This window comes from Cavia porcellus, unplaced genomic scaffold (genome assembly GCF_034190915.1).
Source record: "Cavia porcellus strain 051 isolate PalLab524CR breed Dunkin Hartley unplaced genomic scaffold, mCavPor4.1 scaffold_16, whole genome shotgun sequence".
In the NCBI taxonomy this organism is placed as follows: domain Eukaryota; kingdom Metazoa; phylum Chordata; class Mammalia; order Rodentia; family Caviidae; genus Cavia; species Cavia porcellus.
The window spans coordinates 24,397,044-24,415,226 of record NW_026947499.1 but is presented as its reverse complement, the minus strand read 5'-3'; the positions used below and the strand labels follow the sequence as shown (position 1 = coordinate 24,415,226).

General features: G+C 36.9%; 1 protein-coding gene across 14 annotated transcripts in view; it reads left to right on the top strand.

Annotated features, from left to right (window-relative positions):
* Window positions 1–18,183, top strand: part of Mtmr3 (myotubularin related protein 3) — a 132,441-nt gene that overhangs the window by 60,675 nt on the left and 53,583 nt on the right. For 12 of the 14 annotated variants that reach the window (XM_013141764.3, XM_063225963.1, XM_013141762.3 and 9 more), the window contains one exon: window positions 15,290–15,374. In XM_013141764.3, coding sequence (XP_012997218.1) covers window positions 15,372–15,374 — 3 coding nt within the window. In that variant the 5' untranslated portion in view covers window positions 15,290–15,371. Of the gene's footprint in view, window positions 1–13,841; window positions 13,945–15,289; window positions 15,375–18,183 lie in introns of all 14 variants that reach the window. The other 2 variants (XM_063225959.1, XM_063225962.1) reach the window with 1 other exon arrangement.

Here is an 18,183-nt window from a genome sequence, read left to right as displayed (position 1 = left end):
ATATAATTGTGGCATAAAACAGTGTTTTCTGCCTGATAACTTATATTTAAATTTTATATTTAAATACAATAGCACTAAACTTTTTGTTTAAATAGTCCTCAAATCTTGAGCTTTTTAAAATTGAAATTTGATTGCATTTTCTTAAATTGGTATATATCTATTGGAAAAGTAAAGTCTCTTAGTACTAGAGTTAGTAGTACAAATGTGGTGTTTCATTAGACAAATTTAAAAACTTTAGCCTAATATCCAGTGTGGATATTAATTCTTGCCCTGTTTTTATATGTCCTTCTGATATAGGGGGGACAAACATAACCTGCTAGTTTGTGTGCCCCAAAAACAAAGAATTGTAAGGAACAAAGAAGGTTAAGAGTTGGAAAAATTTATTGAGATAGTTCCAGAGAGACAGGAGGGGACTCAAAAGTGCATTGTCATAGGGCCCACTTTTCTGAGATTTATAGAGCAAAGTCACAAAGTGGGTAGAACTTGGGTCAAATTATAATCAACCAATCAGATTACAAGTATAATTGCTTACCTGATATTGATACAGCAGCAACAAGGGGATATGGATGACACAGTTAACCTTGGTAGATAATCTATGTTTCATCTTTAGCCTTAGTTTTAGTCTTAGTAGTTGGGAAAGGACTATCCACCCATAATGAGATAATGGTTTGTTTATATAGGTAGTCGAAAAAAGGTAATGCAAACATCTCAAGATTTTGCTTATCCTTTAGGGAAGTATGTAAATCTTGCCATTGTGATTTTAATTTTCAGATGCACCACCAGCCACAGTTTTGATGATTTTTCATCTTCTGCACTGAGTTCTGTCCCACTGCCTATAATCTTTCTGCCTAATTTAAACTGTCTGTAATTAACTTTTTTCACATACTAATGTCTATCCTTTAACTGTGTTTATTACTTGCTATTTAATTTGGGGAATTATAATTCAGGTTTGTTGAAAAGTGGTTACTTTGGCTTTGAATTTGTAAATCCAGATCATTCCTTGGTTAGTAATCTTTGGCTTGCTATCATTGCCTCTAAAAGAAGGATCCACCTCCATAACATGGCATGTACTCTCTATAAGCTTGAAACATCTCCTGCAGCTAATCACCTCTTCCCTGTGCACATAGTGCACTTCTTACCGTAGCCACACTGCCTTTCTTCCTGTCTTTTAAATAGTACCCTCCAGTGTGCTTTTTGGTGGGGAGGAAGTTGTTATTTTACTGCACGTACAATTTTGGTTGACCCTTTTGTCTCATAGTTTAAAATCTTGGTTGTTCAGCCATTGAAAATTTGTCTTCCACAGAGCCTTCCTTAGATGCTCAAGTCAAAACTCGTTTTTCTTCTTTTTGGCATTATGAAGCCATTTTATTTCTATTATCTTACTACAGTGCCTTATTAGTTATGTCATCTCTTCAGGATTTATGAATGCCTTGAAGACAAGGATTGTTTTCACATTTCATTATGAGTTCACATAAACACTCCATGAATTCTGGAATACTAGTATCTTTTCACTATAAATTCCTCTTAATTAGAGTTTTTGTTTTTCTTTTGATAAGAAATGAGAATAGATTGATTTGAATAGAGATTGGTTATCACAGTTCTCTTGGTTTAGGTTACTGTTTTTTTTCCCTTTAAAAGGATTGTATGGTATATAATCTGTGTGTGTCCTTTTAGTCTAAGTTGCTTGATATCAGTTAAGTTATTCTTGTTTGCAGATGTAAGTTTTGTTTTTAAGTAGTTGAATAATTTCCCCACAGTAGGTGCTTGAAAGAGGAAACACCATGTAAACAACATGTTTACTAGAAAGATTAAATGGTGTAAAAATTTCTAAGAAGTCACTGAGAAATGGTGTTTGATGATACTTTTGGGTGGAGCTGAGAGAATCTTAGAGGTCTTCACTGTCAAATTCTCATACATATATTAAAAATAGAGAAATTTGATCTTGATGCTTGCACATCTTGTCCTTCATTTGGCTGGGGAGGGGCTGGACACACTTTACAGAGGGAAATGTAACCCAAACGTTGCCTGCATCTACAATGTTTTGGTGTTTACATTGCTATAATAATGAAATGAATATTGATTATTTAGAATCTGTAAATAGGGTTTGGGGGTTTAGCTCAGTGGTGTAAGTGCCTGCCCCACAAGCACGAGGTTGCGAGTTCAATTCCTGGTTAACCCCCCCCCAAAAGTTTAGAATCTGTAGATAATCATCAAAGACATATTTGCAAAACAGAATGAATAAGTGTTATATTCTTTTTAAAATAATTTCAGGACTTTATTATCATATTTTGTTTATTATACAGTACTTTGTTTTAGGTACCAGGAATTGAACTCAGGACCTTGTGCTTGCCATGTATTAGGCACTTAACACCACTGAGCTACGTCCCTTGCCCATAATTGTTGTATTCTTATTTGAAGAAACATGATTCAGATTCTGAAGGAAACATGTGAAATTATTCATTTTGATGCCAGGGGACATACATTATATTAATGTGTCCTAGATTAAAGGAGGCCAAAGATAGGATGAATGGATTCAATATGGGGTCACTATGAAGAATATAATTAGATCTCTTGATAAAAGTAGACTGTGTTGGCAAATGAGAGCATTACTGATATTAAATGCCCTGAACTTTTAAACTGGAGCTGTAATAAAAGATTATCTCTCTCTGTGTGTATTTACATTTATATACATGCACACTTGCACAGAAAGACAGCATTGGGAACTATCTTATCCAAATTCTTTGTTTATAGGGGCTGGAGATTTAGCTCAGAGGCATAAGTGCCTACCTTGTAAGCAGGCAGTCGTGAGTTCAATCCCCGGTACCGATAAAAAGGAAAAAGACAAAAAAAAAAAAAAACCCCAAAAAACAAACTCTTTGTTTATAATCTGTTTTATTTAATAATAATAATAACAACTACAATTTCTACCAGTAGAACTATGTGTTGTTATTTATGTCTAATCTACCCACAGAACTGTTGATTTATATCTGATTTCTTTTTCCTTTTCCTTTTCTTTTCACCTTTTCATTTTTTGCATTACTGGAGATTGGACCCAGGGATGCTCTGTAACTGAGTGACTTCACCAGCACTCCTCACCCCATCTTTTAAATTTCAAGATAGAATCTCCCTATGTTGCTCAGACTGCCCTGGAACTTGCTACCCTGCCCCCACCTCCTGGTAGCTTGAGTTACAAGTGTGTGCTGTTGCTCCTGGATATCTTAGTATTTTTTCTTGAGGTTATTTTCTTCACACTGGATTTCCAATTAAAGAAAAAAATCTTTCATGTAAGTTACATTGAGTTTCCTTTTTATTATTAGTAGTAGTGTTTGGGGGGATAGTGTTGAGATAGGATCTTGCGAGTCAGTGGTGGAACATGGCGGACAGACAACAGCAACTACTGAAGGCTCTCTAAAGGCTCGGCTCAGAGGCCAGGAATGATGCGGACTAAGGAGATACGAACCAGGAGAGATATGCTCTGCTGACTCAGGAACGAACTGGGCTGAGAGAATCCAACTTAGAATACAGGCCTGGCGCTAAAATAGGAACAGAAAAATCTCGGTGTGGAGGCTCGACCCCGCGCCATTGGAAACCGTGGTTTGGATTTCCCGCCGCCCGGCGGCTGGCTGCCTCCACAGCGGCTCAGCAAGGAGAGACGCGCAGAAGCTCGGGAACGGGAGTCTGCGAACGGAGTCGGAAACAGGACGGACAAGGAGGAAAACTGACTGGTGGCGAGGTGAGCGAGAAACTGACTCCCTACCACAGTTTGACTCCAGCAGAGGTTTTTCTGGGCTCAGGCAGTCCTGTAAGAGCAGCGCGCGGTGGCAACTGCAGCCGCACATTCCCTTCTCGGACGGGATTGGTGAAAGGTGCCTGGCCTGAGTGACGCTGCTGGCGGACTCCCTAGGCTGGCCTAACCCAGATCCCAGAGCCTGACGGTGGCCCGGAGGAGCGACCGACTCCCGCGTAGGCTGCCTCCTCCGCGACTCCCTGGTGCGCAGCGGTGGGCGGGAACAACTAGCCAGCGCAATTTGATCAGGGCTGTGGCTGACAGGCAGGGAAGCCGGGCCTCCTGTGTAAGATTGCATTTTATAAGGAACAGAAAATATGGGGAAGGGAAGCAACAAAAAAGGCTCCTCGGCCCCCAATCCTGAGAATCAGGCAATAGTGGACACCGCACCAATATACATTAAGCGCCATTTAGAGAGCCTCATAGACCAATTCAGGAATGAAGTTATCAATGACCTGAAGCTAGAAGTATGCAGAATAGTTAGAGAAATGCTAAGCACCACCCAGGAAAAAGCAGATGGTGGAATGGAAGAACAGAAAAAGAGGGGAGAATTGCTTGATGGAGAAAACAGAGAAAGCATTGAGTATGTGAAGCAGGCTCAAAGGGACTATCAAGAAATTAAGAAGTCTACCCAAGACTGGCATAACAGCTTGAAAGAAACTAAGGACAGACTATCTGAATTGGAGGGCAGACTTGAAACATGGGAGAATGAAATGAAAAACTTCTTAAAAATAACAAAGAAACACACAGCAATAATACAAAGACAAGAAGATGATAAGAGGAGCCATAACTTAAGGATTAAGAACATAAAAGAAGAAGTAGGGACACAAACAAGTGAACTACAAAAGCTACTCACAGAAATAATCCAGGAGAATTTTCCTAATTTAGCAAAAGGTAAAGATACTCAAATGTATGAGGCATACAGGACCCCAGCTACCTACAACCCTAACAGAGAAACACCCAGGCATATAATAATAAAAATTCCAGAAATTCAATACAAGAACAGAATATTAAAAGCTGTAAGAGACAAGAAACAAATCACTTACAAGGGAACACCCATCAGAATTACAGCAGATTTCTCTTCACAAACCATCAATTCAAGAAGAGCATGGGGGGAAATAATTCAAGCTTTGAAAGATAATAATCTCCAGCCAAGATTGAGATATCCTGCACAACTGTCCCTGGAAATTGATGGAAAAACGAGGTGCTTCCAGGATAAAGAGGAACTGGGGGAATTTGCAACCACCAATTCAACCCTACAGAAAGTATTGCAGGATATTCTAAAAAAAGAAAAATACAAAGAACCCAGAAATAGTGGCGGGGAGGCCACAACGAATGGAGCAGAGAACAAAATGAAGAAGACAAACTGACAGCTACTGACAGAAAAAGAGCTCAACAGAAATGAGACAGAGAAGATTGGATGATAGGAACAGCTATTTTAGAGAAAATGACATCTCCTTAAATAAAAATAAAAATATTAAAAAAAAAAAAAAGAGATAGGATCTTGCTGTGCAATCCAGGCTGGCCTGGAATTCATGGCAATCCTTCTGCCTCAGCCTCCCAAGTGTTGGGATTTACAAGCATGTGCCAGAATGTTCAGCCTTTGAGTTTCCTTTTTAAAAACTTTCTTAAAGAAAAATTTGTTTTTGTAATTACAAATGTAAATGTTCTAACGGTATGAAAATGGAAGTCTTTACTCTCTTTCCTAGGGAAATGACTTTGTTGACAGTCATTGTTTCATTTTTCTGCACACATATAAACATGCTTCTTAGTTAATGCAATAATGCTGATGCATATTTCTATCTTAAATTATGGAACATTTTTTTTAAAAATTGTTATTTAAGGAGAAAAGAAAAGAAAGAAAAAAAAACAGTGAAGGGGTACAAGTTATACAGATTTACAGAAGAAAAAAATGCGCAGTAGGAAATCACTAGTTAATGGATTACATATCGCCATCTTAGAAATAATTGTTCAAGTCACAAAATTAAAGCTTGTAGAGTGGACATTCCAACAATGATACTGCAAACAGTTCTGTTCAATGATCCAATAAAACTCTGTGATATCATTTTCTATCTTATACATTTAAATATACATGCAGTTATATAGTTTAGAGCACTTTCTTTTCCTCTCTTTTGTACAGTGACTATTACACATTTTGGGTTTCATTGCTCTCACGGTTCTTAGTGCTTTTTTGGAAGAGAGTAAAACCAAATGTGACATAACAGAACAGAATTGGTCAAGTCAAAAGGGTGGATATAATAGATAATATAAAAACATAATACAAGGTGATTAACAATGGTTACCATAATGCCTCCCGCTATTTCTAATAGAATTGCCTATATCATTAGTTGTAATACAATTGAACAAAACAGTAAAGAATATAACCGACAAAACCAAAACATTGGAGACATTGTAGGTCTTCAAAAGTAGATAAAAGTCAACGAGAATGGGCGTTATAATGAATCTCATTATCTTCACAGCTGATGCCTAAACTTTCGAACCTGATACTATCCAGCAAAACAGAATAGAGGAACCTCAGTCAAAAACAAGATGGTGAGAGTAATACAGGGCTTCAAATCGAGATAATAGAAAGTCAAAGTGGGTTACTATATTATATCCTGCTATATTTTTCCCTTTAATTAAATGGATAAAAATAAAAAAGTAAATAATGGAGTGGAGATTGAGAAAAAAGAGGGCATAACAGCGAAACAGGGCAGATCAAAACATAACCATTTAAGCAGAATAGTGTTTCACCACCAGATATTTCCGACCCAAAAGTAGTTACCATATTGACTCCCTCCCTGAAGTCCTTGAGTACAACTTCATATACTGTAGCATTAAGTATATCAAAACAATGTAAAACCATTTAAGAGAATGACAGCATTATAGAGTATTTAGAATCAACTAACAGAAAATGAACAATGGTCTCTGTATAATCTCCTTGTCTTTAAAAGGTTTTTGCTTATACTATCGTACATAACAAAATCCAATAAGATACAACCTGTTTAGACCATTGGAGACAGAAGAACAAAAGCTAGATGAGACTTCAAAACAAGATGGTACTAAATCAGCATTACCTATTAAGATGTCATTTTCTCCAAAATAGCTGTTCCTATCATCCAATCTTCTCTGTCTCATTTCTGTTGAGCTCTTTTTCTGTCAGTAGCTGTCAGTTTGTCTTCTTCATTTTGTTCTCTGCTCCATTCGTTGTGGCCTCCCCGCCACTATTTCTGGGTTCTTTGTATTTTTCTTTTTTTAGAATATCCTGCAATACTTTCTGTAGGGTTGAATTGGTGGTTGCAAATTCCCCCAGTTCCTCTTTATCCTGGAAGCACCTCGTTTTTCCATCAATTTCCAGGGACAGTTGTGCAGGATATCTCAATCTTGGCTGGAGATTATTATCTTTCAAAGCTTGAATTATTTCCCCCCATGCTCTTCGTGATTTGATGGTTTGTGAAGAGAAATCTGCTGTAATTCTGATGGGTGTTCCCTTGTAAGTGATTTGTTTCTTGTCTCTTACAGCTTTTAATATTCTGTTCTTGTATTGAATTTCTGGAATTTTTATTATTATATGCCTGGGTGTTTCTCTGTTAGGGTTGTAGGTAGCTGGGGTCCTGTATGCCTCATACATCTGAGTATCTTTACCTTTTGCTAAATTAGGAAAATTCTCCTGGATTATTTCTGTGAGTAGCTTTTGTAGTTCACTTGTTTGTGTCCCTACTTCTTCTTTTATGTTCTTAATCCTTAAGTTATGGCTCCTCTTATCATCTTCTTGTCTTTGTATTATTGCTGTTTGTTTCTTTGTTATTTTTAAGAAGTTTTTCATTTCATTCTCCCATATTTCAAGTCTGCCCTCCAGTTCAGATAGTCTGTCCTTAGTTTCTTTCAAGCTGTTATGCCAGTCTTGGATAGACTTCTTAATTTCTTGATAGTCCCTTTGAGCCTGCTTCACATACTCAATGCTTTCTCTGTTTTCTCCATCAAGCAATTCTCCCCTCTTTTTCTGTTCTTCCATTCCACCATCTGTTTTTTCCTGGGTGGTGCTTAGCATTTCTCTAACTATTCTGCATACTTCTAGCTTCAGGTCGTTGATAACTTCATTCCTGAATTGGTCTATGAGGCTCTCTATATGGCGCTTAATGTATATTGGTGCGGTGTCCACTATTGCCTGTTTCTCAGTATTGGGGGCCGAGGAGCCTTTTTTGTTGCTTCCCTTCCCCATATTTTCTGTTCCTTATAAAATGCAAGCTTACATAGGAGGCCCGGCTTCCCTGCCTGTCAGCCACAGCCTGATCAAATTGCGCTGGCTAGTTGTTCCCGCCCACCGCTGCGCACCAGGGAGTTGCGGAGGAGGCAGCCTACGCGGGAGTCAGTCGCTTCTCTGGGCCACCGTCAGGCTTTGGGATCTGGGTTAGGCCAGCCTAGGGAGTCCGCCAGCAGCGTCACTCAGGCCAGGCACTTTTCACCAATCCCGTCCGAGAGGGGAATGTGTGGCTGGAGTTGCCACCGCGCCCTGCTGTTACAGGACTGCCTGAGCCCAGAAAGTCCTCCGCTGGAGTCAAACTGTGGTAGGGGGTCAGTTTCTCACTCACCTCGCCACCAGTCAGTTTTCGTGTACGCCTCCTTGTCCGTCCTGTTTTCGACTCCGTTCGCAGACTCCCGTTCCCAGAGCTCTGCGCGTCTCTCCTTGCCGAGCCGCTGTGGAGGCAGCCAGCCGCCAGGCGGCGGGAAATCCAAACCGCTGTTTCCAATGGCGCGGGGTCGAGCCTCCACACCGAGTCTTTTCTGTTCCTATTTTAGCGCCAGGACTGTATTCTAAGTTGGTTTCTCTCAGCCCAGTTCGTTCCTGAGTCAGCAGAGCATATCTCTACTGGTTCATGTCTCCTTAGTCCACATCATTCCTGGCCTCTGAGCCGAGCCTTTCAGAGAGCCTACGGTAGTTGCTGTTGTCTGTCCGCCATGTTCTCCCCAAAATTATGGAACATTTAAACTACAACCAAATTGATAACTGTGGATGATTTAAGTATTTTACATTTAAGGTCCTTGAGCTGGTTGGGCAAGTCCTCTACTACTGAGCTGCCTTCTTCAGCCCTAAAATTTTTTTTATTTTGAGACAGGACCCACTAAGTTGTCAAGGCTGGCCTTGAACTTTCGATCTTCCAGCTATAGCCTTTCTACTATGTAAGATTATATAGGTGTGTTTTCTGTATTTTTTTGAGATAATGTCTCCCTATGTGTTGCAGGCTGGCCTTGCACTCACTTATGTAGCCCAGGCAGGCTTCAAACTCGTGGGGAATCTTCTGCTTCAGACCCCTGAATAGTGGGGTTACAAGTGAGCACCACTACATCTGGCTCCTGTTAGTTGTTTTTATAAATATAAGCACGTGTATGTGCAGTTTGGGGCAGTAATTACTATGGTGCATCCCCATTTTCCAGAGTTTATATCCTTTCATTTAGTAAAATCTTTTTTCTTTTGGTCTTTGAGACATAGTTTCATTATGCAGTGCAGGCTAGCCTTGAACTCACTTTGTGGCACAGGTAGGCCTTGAACTCATAGGGATCCCCAGCCTCTCAAGTGCTGGGATTATGGGTGAGGGCCACCATATTTGGCCTTAGTAAATTCATTTTTAAGAATTAGGGCTGCAGAAATAGTGACTTGTATATAGGCATATGGCAGGGAAAGTTTAAATGACTTTTTTGGTGGTAATGGAAACAACATAAATATCCTGTTGACATGATTATGATATTTTGGAATATAATGGAATACTGAATTTCCACCTTGAAGTATATACTATACTAAGACAGAAAGTATTTGGTTTGTTAGTGGAAGAAAATAAGTTAGAGAACAATAAATACAGTGTGAGCCTCTTGTTCCCCATTTTTGAGGGCAATGTACATTTTTATATATTCCTAGAGAAGTGACTGGATACAAATATGAAATAGTTAATAGCTATTATAAATGAATCAAAGGGCAGTGAGGAGAAAGTTTATTTTTAAAATAATTACTGAAATATAATGCACATATTGCACAGTTCACCTATTTAAAGCATATGATTCAATGGCTCAGTGTATTCACAGAATTGTGCAGTTATCATGAAGGTCAATTTGAGGACATTTTCATTGCTTCAGAAAGAAATTCCATACCACTTAGCCATCTCTTCTAGCAATAATGCTGGTACATTAAGCATCCACTAATCTCATTTCTATCTCTATGATTTTCTTGTCCTGGATAGTTTATATTTATTCAGTCATGTCATATATTGTCTTTTATGTCAGGCTTCTTTTACTCAGTTTAAGATTCATCTGTATTAATGACTGAATATCACCATCTCATTTATCACCATATCATGTATTTACTTACTTTTTAAATTTAGGGTCTCACTTTGAGTGCAGACTGGCCTTGAACTTACTGTTTACCCCAGGCTGCCCCAAACTTGTAGCAGTCCTCTTGCCTCAGCTCCGAGAGTTCTGGGATTACAATGCATGTGTCACTATGCCCAGCCACTGTTTCAGATAATTTTTTTTCAGATAATTTTTGACTGAAGTGTAATGTACTATTTTCTTTTTGATGTAGAAATAAAAGGTACTGGGGCTGGGGATTTAGCTCAGCGGCATAAGCGCCTGCCTTGCAAGCAAGCAGTCATGAGTTCGATCCCCGGTACCGGTAAAAACGAAAAAGACAAAAAAAAAAAAAAAAGAAAAAAGAAATAGAAGGTACTGTTCTGTGAAAGCCATTTAAGACTTACCATGCTAAGTGGCAAATATTTGTTCTGATATTTATGTACTTGTTAAAAAATTAGGCTTGACCGGGAAGATAGCTTTTGTGTATATATTATTGCTAAGAGTTTATAATTGGAATTTTATTTCAAGTTCATTGTTACTCTATATTGAGTACATTTCAGTTGGGACATCTAACTCTGTGATGCCTGTGCAAGTTCTAATTTTTTTCTGGAAAACTACCAAAAATACTAAATCTAAATGTGTCCTCATATTTATTGTATGAACACTGATGTATGACAGCTAAAATATTGATTTTTTAAAATTCTCTAGTAATTAAAAAAATATATTTTAATTGACATATACTAATTGTATCTATGGGGTAAAGTGTATAGTACATGTGTACAGTAAATAATGATTATATTGGGAATGACATAACTGTTGCCTCAGACATCATTTCTTTGTGTTGGAAACATTTAAAATCTACTGAGTATTTTAAGATAATTGATTAACTATAGTTGCCGTATTTTCAGCTATTTGGCTTCCATATATAATTGAAAACGTGCAGTATTTGTCTTTCTCATTTATCACACTTAATAGTGCCCTCCAGTTACATCCATGTTACTACAAGTGACAGAATTTCATTCTCCTTTATAGTGGAATAATATTCCATTGTATTTATAACTGCCCTCCCCGTTGATAGGCACCTAGGTTGATTCTGTATTTGGACAATTATGAATAGTGATTTAATAAACAGGGGAGTATGAATATATCTTTATGTTAAATATGTATTTCTATAGATGTATACTTAGTAGTGGGATGCTGGGACATATATTTAATTGGAGGCTTTTAGATAAAAGAATCAGTGCTGATAAGATAAACTTTTTATGTGAAAATTTCAGATATAAAGAAAATTCTTTAATAAATTACCTCCATTTACCTACCTCACAATCTTCAAAAGTTGCCAACTCGGGGGCTGGGTATTTAGCTCAGTGGCATAAGCACCTGCCTTGCAAGCAGGCATTCCTGAGTTCAATCCCTGGTACCGATTAAAAAAAAAAATTGCCAATTCATAGCCCATCTTGTTTCATAAGGCACTTCTCATTTCTCCTACTCTTTGGCACATCACTTCACCTGTATTAATGTCAGTGGTATATTTAAAAAAATTTTTTTAATTAAAACTGTAGCTATCGGGTCCTGACCCAGATCCCTGAGGTCCCAAATGAGTGTATGGTAGAGGTTTAAATAAATTGAGAGAAGTTATATGATTTTAGGGCTCCAGGAGGGTCAAAACACTTTAGTTGAGCTCGAGACTCCAAGGGCTAAGACAGACTTCTCTGTATCAGCCCACTTTTATTAGGACGAAGGACAAAAGGTAAGGAAACTGAGGAAACTTATTTCACTCGTAAGTATGTTCTCAAAGCACATCCATTTACCTGTAAAAATGTCTAAGTATCATTCTTTATGGCTAAATAGTATTTCATTATCCCACATTTTTTTATCCATTCCTCAGTTGATGGGTATTTAGGTCGTTTTCAAGATCTGGCTATTATCAACTATGCTGCTATCATGGATGCACAAACATCACTGTGATATGTTTTTAATTTTTTTGGGAAGATACCCAGAAAGAGAAATAGCTGGGTCGAGTGGGACCTTTAATCCTAGTTTTTTTTTTGGAATCTCTGTACTGATTTCCACAATGGTTGCACCAGTCTGCATTCCCATCAACAATGCAAGAGGATTCCTTTTTTCCCACAGCCCCTCCAGCATTTGTTATTGGTTGATTTCTTAATACTAGCCATTCTTTCTTGGTTGAGGTGAAATCTCAGTGTTGTTTTAATTTGCATCTCTCAAATGACCAGTACTGTTGAACATTTTTTCACATATTTATTTGCTGTTTGTGCTTCTTTATCTGAGAAGTGTGTGTTCATCTCAAATGCCCATCTTTGGATTGGGTGTTTAAATCTGAGAGGACTGAGTTTTTTGAGTTCTTTATAAAGTTCTCAATAATAATTTTTTATCTGAAGAACAGCTGACAAACATTTTCTCCCTCATAGTGGGTTGTCTCTTCACTCTGTTGTAGTTTCTCTTGTTGCGTGAAAACTTTTCAGTAGAATGAGATCCCATTTGTTGATTCTTTGTGCTAAGTCTTATGCACTCTGGGTTTTAGTCATAAAGTTTGCCTATACCAGTGTCTTTAGAGTTTTACCTACTCTTCTTCCAGCAGATTTAATGTTTCTGTTTTAATATTAAGATCTTTGATCCATTCTGATTTTAGCTTAGTACATGGTGAAAGATATGGGTCCAGTTTTAATCTTCAGCATGGGGAAAGCCAGTTTTTCCCACATCATTTATTAAAGAGACTATCTCTCCTCCAATGAATGTGTTTGGCACCTTTGTCAAAGATAAGGTAACTTAGTGTGTCTACAGTTATTTCTGCATTTTCTAATCTATTCCATTGATCCTCAGGTCTTTTTTTTTTTTTTTTTTTTTTTGCCAGTGCCACGCTGGTTTTATCACTGTAGCTTTATAGTGTAATTTCAAGTCAGGGATTGTGATGCCCAGGATCACCTTTGCTATTCTAGGTCTCTTCTGATTCCAGATGAATTTTAGGATTGTTTACTCTAATTCTGTAAGATACACTATTAGAATTTTGATTGGAATTGAATTGAATTTGTGTAACAGTTTTGGAAGTATGGCCATTTTCACTATATTGGTTCTTCCTACCCAAGAACACGCGATATCTCTCCATTTTCTAATATCCTAATCAGTCTCCTTTTTCAAAGTACTGTAGTTTTTGTTGTAGAGGTCTTTTACATCTCATGTTAGATTGATTCCTAAGTATTGCATTTTTTTGGATGCTATTATAAAAGGTATTGTTTTCCTGATTTCTCTCTCAGTGAGTTTGTTATCCATGTACAAGAAGGCTATTGACCAAAATTATTTCTTAGCCCATCTTTTTTTAATCAGTAGGTTCCCCTTTGTCACATCTTTACCATCCTAAAATGGTATTTTTTACTTCTTATCCCTTGTCCTTACTTTATTTTGTTTACAACACCAACTTCCTGACATTAGGTCCCCATTTGTTTTTCCTTAGAATGATAGGTAATAAAATTGAGTTTCATGACTTTTTATTCAATGTCCGAAGTCTGGATAATGCCTGGAATAGAGTAAGTATTGAATAAATATTAGGCGGAATAAATGAAATCATGTTACAGTATTTTAGATTTCTAAGCTAGGTCAGAGCGCAGAGATTTAGTTTAGATTTGAAGGAATGGTGAGAGTGATTCTGACTTGGCTTGTTATTGAATCATATGGTTCTATTTCATTCTTCCAGCCTTCCAAGAATGGTGTATGCCAAACCTCTGACTTGGGCCTTCTTAGCCTTTCCACGTATACCTGCTCTTGAGTTGTTGCTTTTATGCCATCCATACACTAAGGTATCCTACATTTTTATCTCTGGCTTCCCTCTTCTGGATTTGCTATCATATTTATTCAGTACTTTACTTGGGTGATTTCAGTTGGATATCTACTTAGCATCTCAGATATGTGGGTCTAAAGCTCCTTATTCATGTTGTTCCTTCTCTTTGTGGAAGAGAGAATCCATTTTTCTTACAGGTATCAGTAAATGAGAAATTATGGCTTCTAATTGTGTAATCAGAAAGTTGGACACTCTCTCTCTTTCTCTCTCTCTGTCTCTGTCTCTTTCTGGGTAGGGTCTTGCTGTATAATTTAGACTGGCTTTGAACTCAGTCCTCTTGCCTTAACCTCTGGATTGCTGGGATTACAAGTGTGTACTACCACACTGGGCTTCTTTATCTCACTCTTAAGTCATTAGCTCAAATCCTGTGGATAATACTTGGAAAGATACCATTCTGCAGCATTTACCGTTTCTATCACTAGGGTCTTGTAAACATTATATTATTTGGATTATTACAATAGCCTTCAAACTAGTCTTCCTCTTTCTTTGCTCCTCATTTCAACAATCTATAAACTGTTCCTCACCCAGCAGCCATAGTAAAATGATGCCACTTCTCTTCTCACAGCCTCCAACAATTCCATATGATCTGGGTCCTGTTATATCAATTTACTCACTTAACATTGCTCTTACAGAGTTTATGTTGAAATTGAAGCTTACCTCCCTAAAATACCCTTTGTTCATAGAGTTCTAGCAAACCAGAAATGTTGGCTCTGCGTGAAACTGTTGTTACACAAAGAAAAGAGCAACTTTTAAAGATGATATAGTACTCTTAATACCCTAACTGTACATTTCTAGTTGGGCATTTCCCCCCTTCCCTTTTTCTTGTTTTTAAAAATCTATGTAAAAGATATTAATACATTATAAGTTTTCAGTTTAGTGTAGAATGCTGGAATAATTAGACACTTTATTCATGTTTTGGTTATTACTAAGCCAGTTTTCCATTTTGAATAAGATAATCACATAAACATCCTGAAAAATTATCAGAGCATTATTTTGGATTTGCAGATTGATTTTAATTAATACTTTATTATTTTCATTCAAGGCCTATAATATTTTTTGTATAGGAATGTTGGTAGTTGCTACATTTTTTGTCAAATTTGTATAAATCCAGAAGCATTTATACAAAAGTATTGTCAAATTTGGGATTGACTAGTGATAATTAGCTGGATAATATTCAAATTTTTCTTGGCTGATTCCATTTGGGTTTTTAGTCCATGTATATGCAGTCCTTTTAATTAGAGTCTAACTAATTATAGAGAAAACTATTGCCAATTTTGCCTCCTTTTTTCTCTTTCAAATAAAAGATCTGAGCATAAGATAAAGAAGAATCTTGTCAGACACTGAAGAAGGGACGGGGATCTCTCCTCCTAATCTGGGCCTCGTGTCATGGTAAGTACAAGGAAATAAGAGAATTGGAGTTGAGCTCAATCCTGATAATTTAAGTGAACACTAATGACTTATTTCTATTTTTACAGGAAATCATTTTACTTTTCTCTTTTATAGAACTCTCTTGTCTCCTTTCTCCTATTATTTCCTAAAGAGTAGTAAAGCTAGAGTACTCACCATATAGAGCAGTTGAATTCTGTGATTTCAGTAATGTATCTCATTAAGTCAGCTAGTAAGTAGAATCAAGACTGATTAGCACACAGTTCTTAGATTCTTTTTAATTCCAACTTTCCTAGGAAGCTGAGCTAGTGGTCCAGCTCAGTGGTAGAGTAAATGTGTTCTGTGCACGAGGTTGTCAATTCAGTCCCCAGAATTCCAAAAATAAAAAAGTAGAAAGCAGAATATAGTAAAAATGCTTTTTTATGTTTATTATTTTAGGTATGTGTAAAATTGTGAGATAATTATGTACATATGTTTTTAATTGATAAAATTTATGCTCCTAGAATGGCTAAATTAAGGTAATTAACATGCATTATCTTACATAGCATATGCTTGTAATGAATTTATCTTTTGGACAGAGCAGTTTTCTACTTTTTCTGTTGTGTCTTTTTTTTGGTTTATTTTTGGTACCAGGGATCAAACTCACAACGTTGCGAGGGAGGCACTTGTACCGCTGAGCTGTATCTCTGGCGTCTTTGTTGCGTCTTTTTAAGGCAGTATTTTGATCTCATAATCGTATAGCTCTAAATACCTCTCTTTGAATCTTTGACTAAAAAGAGCTTATAATGAATGTAACAGTGACTTATGGGCCATTTAGGATTCATTGTAGGCAAAGATAGAACAAGCCAGTCATGTTTTTAATAAATCTTGAGGACATATAAACAGTGCTTCAAGGCTTAAAAGAGAAACAATTTTCTGTAATATTGTCCTGTTTCTAGCTTGTAATGTTCCTAGATCTAAACTATTTCATGGTGGTACACAAAGAGAAGATTGAAAATACCATGTTAATTGCAAGCATCATTAGAGACATGGTAGAAAATGCTTTTCAAAATTAAAAACAAAGTTTAAAAAAAGACCCAATTCAGAGATGTCAGAGGACAAAGAGGAGAAAGATAATTGCTTACTTCTTGAAGATGGGCCAATTTTTTCTTAGTTTGTGGGTATTATTAAAACTTTTCCAACTCCCAGATGTTGATGAACTTTTGCTGTTATTCTGCTAAACTATATTTTATTTTACTAGTTTTTCCAGAGCTTTTTAAAATTAATTAAAAAGCACTCATCTTTTAAATGGCATGTATGTCAGTTCTTATGATTAGCAAATGTTGAGGTTTATAGAAACAGTACTGAGGGTTTATTCCTCAGTGTATACCACACAGCAGTTGCATTTTCCTCCTCTTGGTGGTATAGTAATCTCTGTTGTGCCCAGTACATAAGCCTTCCTTGCCTCTTTGCTACAGATAGGCTCTGGAAAAGCTACTGTGTGTGATAGTTGGGGAGCAGCATAGCCTATGTATCTTTTTTTGTTAATGCAGCATTATAGCAGTTTTTAAAAAATTCTTATTTATAATTGTACTACCAGAACTCACAGTGGTTTGTATTCCTTTCTGACTACTCCATGTCATATTTATGTTTTATGTAGCTAGAATGATAACGTATCTATTTTGCATATTTTGCTAAATGAAGTAACCATTTCACCATGTTGATTATGGGTTCGTGATGTCCTTAATCCATAGTTTTGTGTATAAAATTCGGCAGCATTAAAATTCTGTTTGTTAAAAAAAAAACATAAACCTCTAGTCTAATTTGAGCTTAATATTTTTTTATATTTAAAGTTTATATATGAAGGATATTAAAATATAATTTTAAAGGATCTTAAATGGTATTGAAGTCTTACCTTTGAGAGGTGAGACATGGGGCTGGGGATTTAGCTCAGTGGCATAAGCACCTGCCTTGCAAGCAGGCAGTCATGAGTTCGATCCCCGGTACCGGTAATAAAGAAAAAAGACCAAAAAAACACCAAAAGACAAAAAAAAAAAAAAAAAAGAGAGGTGAGGCATTAGGACAATTTTTTAATGTTTTATTTGGGAAATTTCAAATCTTTGCAAGAGAAAAAAATGTGCAGTGAATTCTCACGTATCATTCAGGTACCATAAAAAATCATGCCTACTCTTGTGTTATCTAACCCCCACTCCCTACCTGCTACCTTTTTAGATTATTTTTACACAAATTCTAAGGGAATTGTATACATCAAAGGAAGTATATTTTTGACAGCCTTCAATACCTGTCTTAAAAGTAGTGCAGCTAGGTGTGGTGGTACATACCTGTGATCCTAGTACTTGAAAGGCTGAGACAAGAGGATGGCAAGTACAAGGCCAACCTGGGCCACATAAGGTTTCCAGCCTGAACCACGTATTGAGACCTTATCTTTGGAGTGGGGGTTGGGGAATGAATGGAACTCTTTAATCAAGTAGTATTTTTTTCAATCACCCTTCTAGGAAGTTAGTTTGTAGTCAGTCCTAATATTAATCTTTGGGAATTAAGTCAATTTTATACACAATGGGAAAGTATTTTTTAAGATTTACAGGTAACATGAGCTGAAATATATTCTTTAAAAGATTATTTATTGGATTAGACTGTAAAAATAAACAACTATTTTGTGCTCTTGCTGGCCTAATTCTCAGTTCCCTTACATTGAAAACCATTTATTCCATTTTCAGTTTCTGGTAGTGTCTTTCGTTATTTTCATATTGGACAGGATTAGAATTCTAGCAAAAATGGATAGGCAAATAAATGACTTCTCATTTTTCTTTTT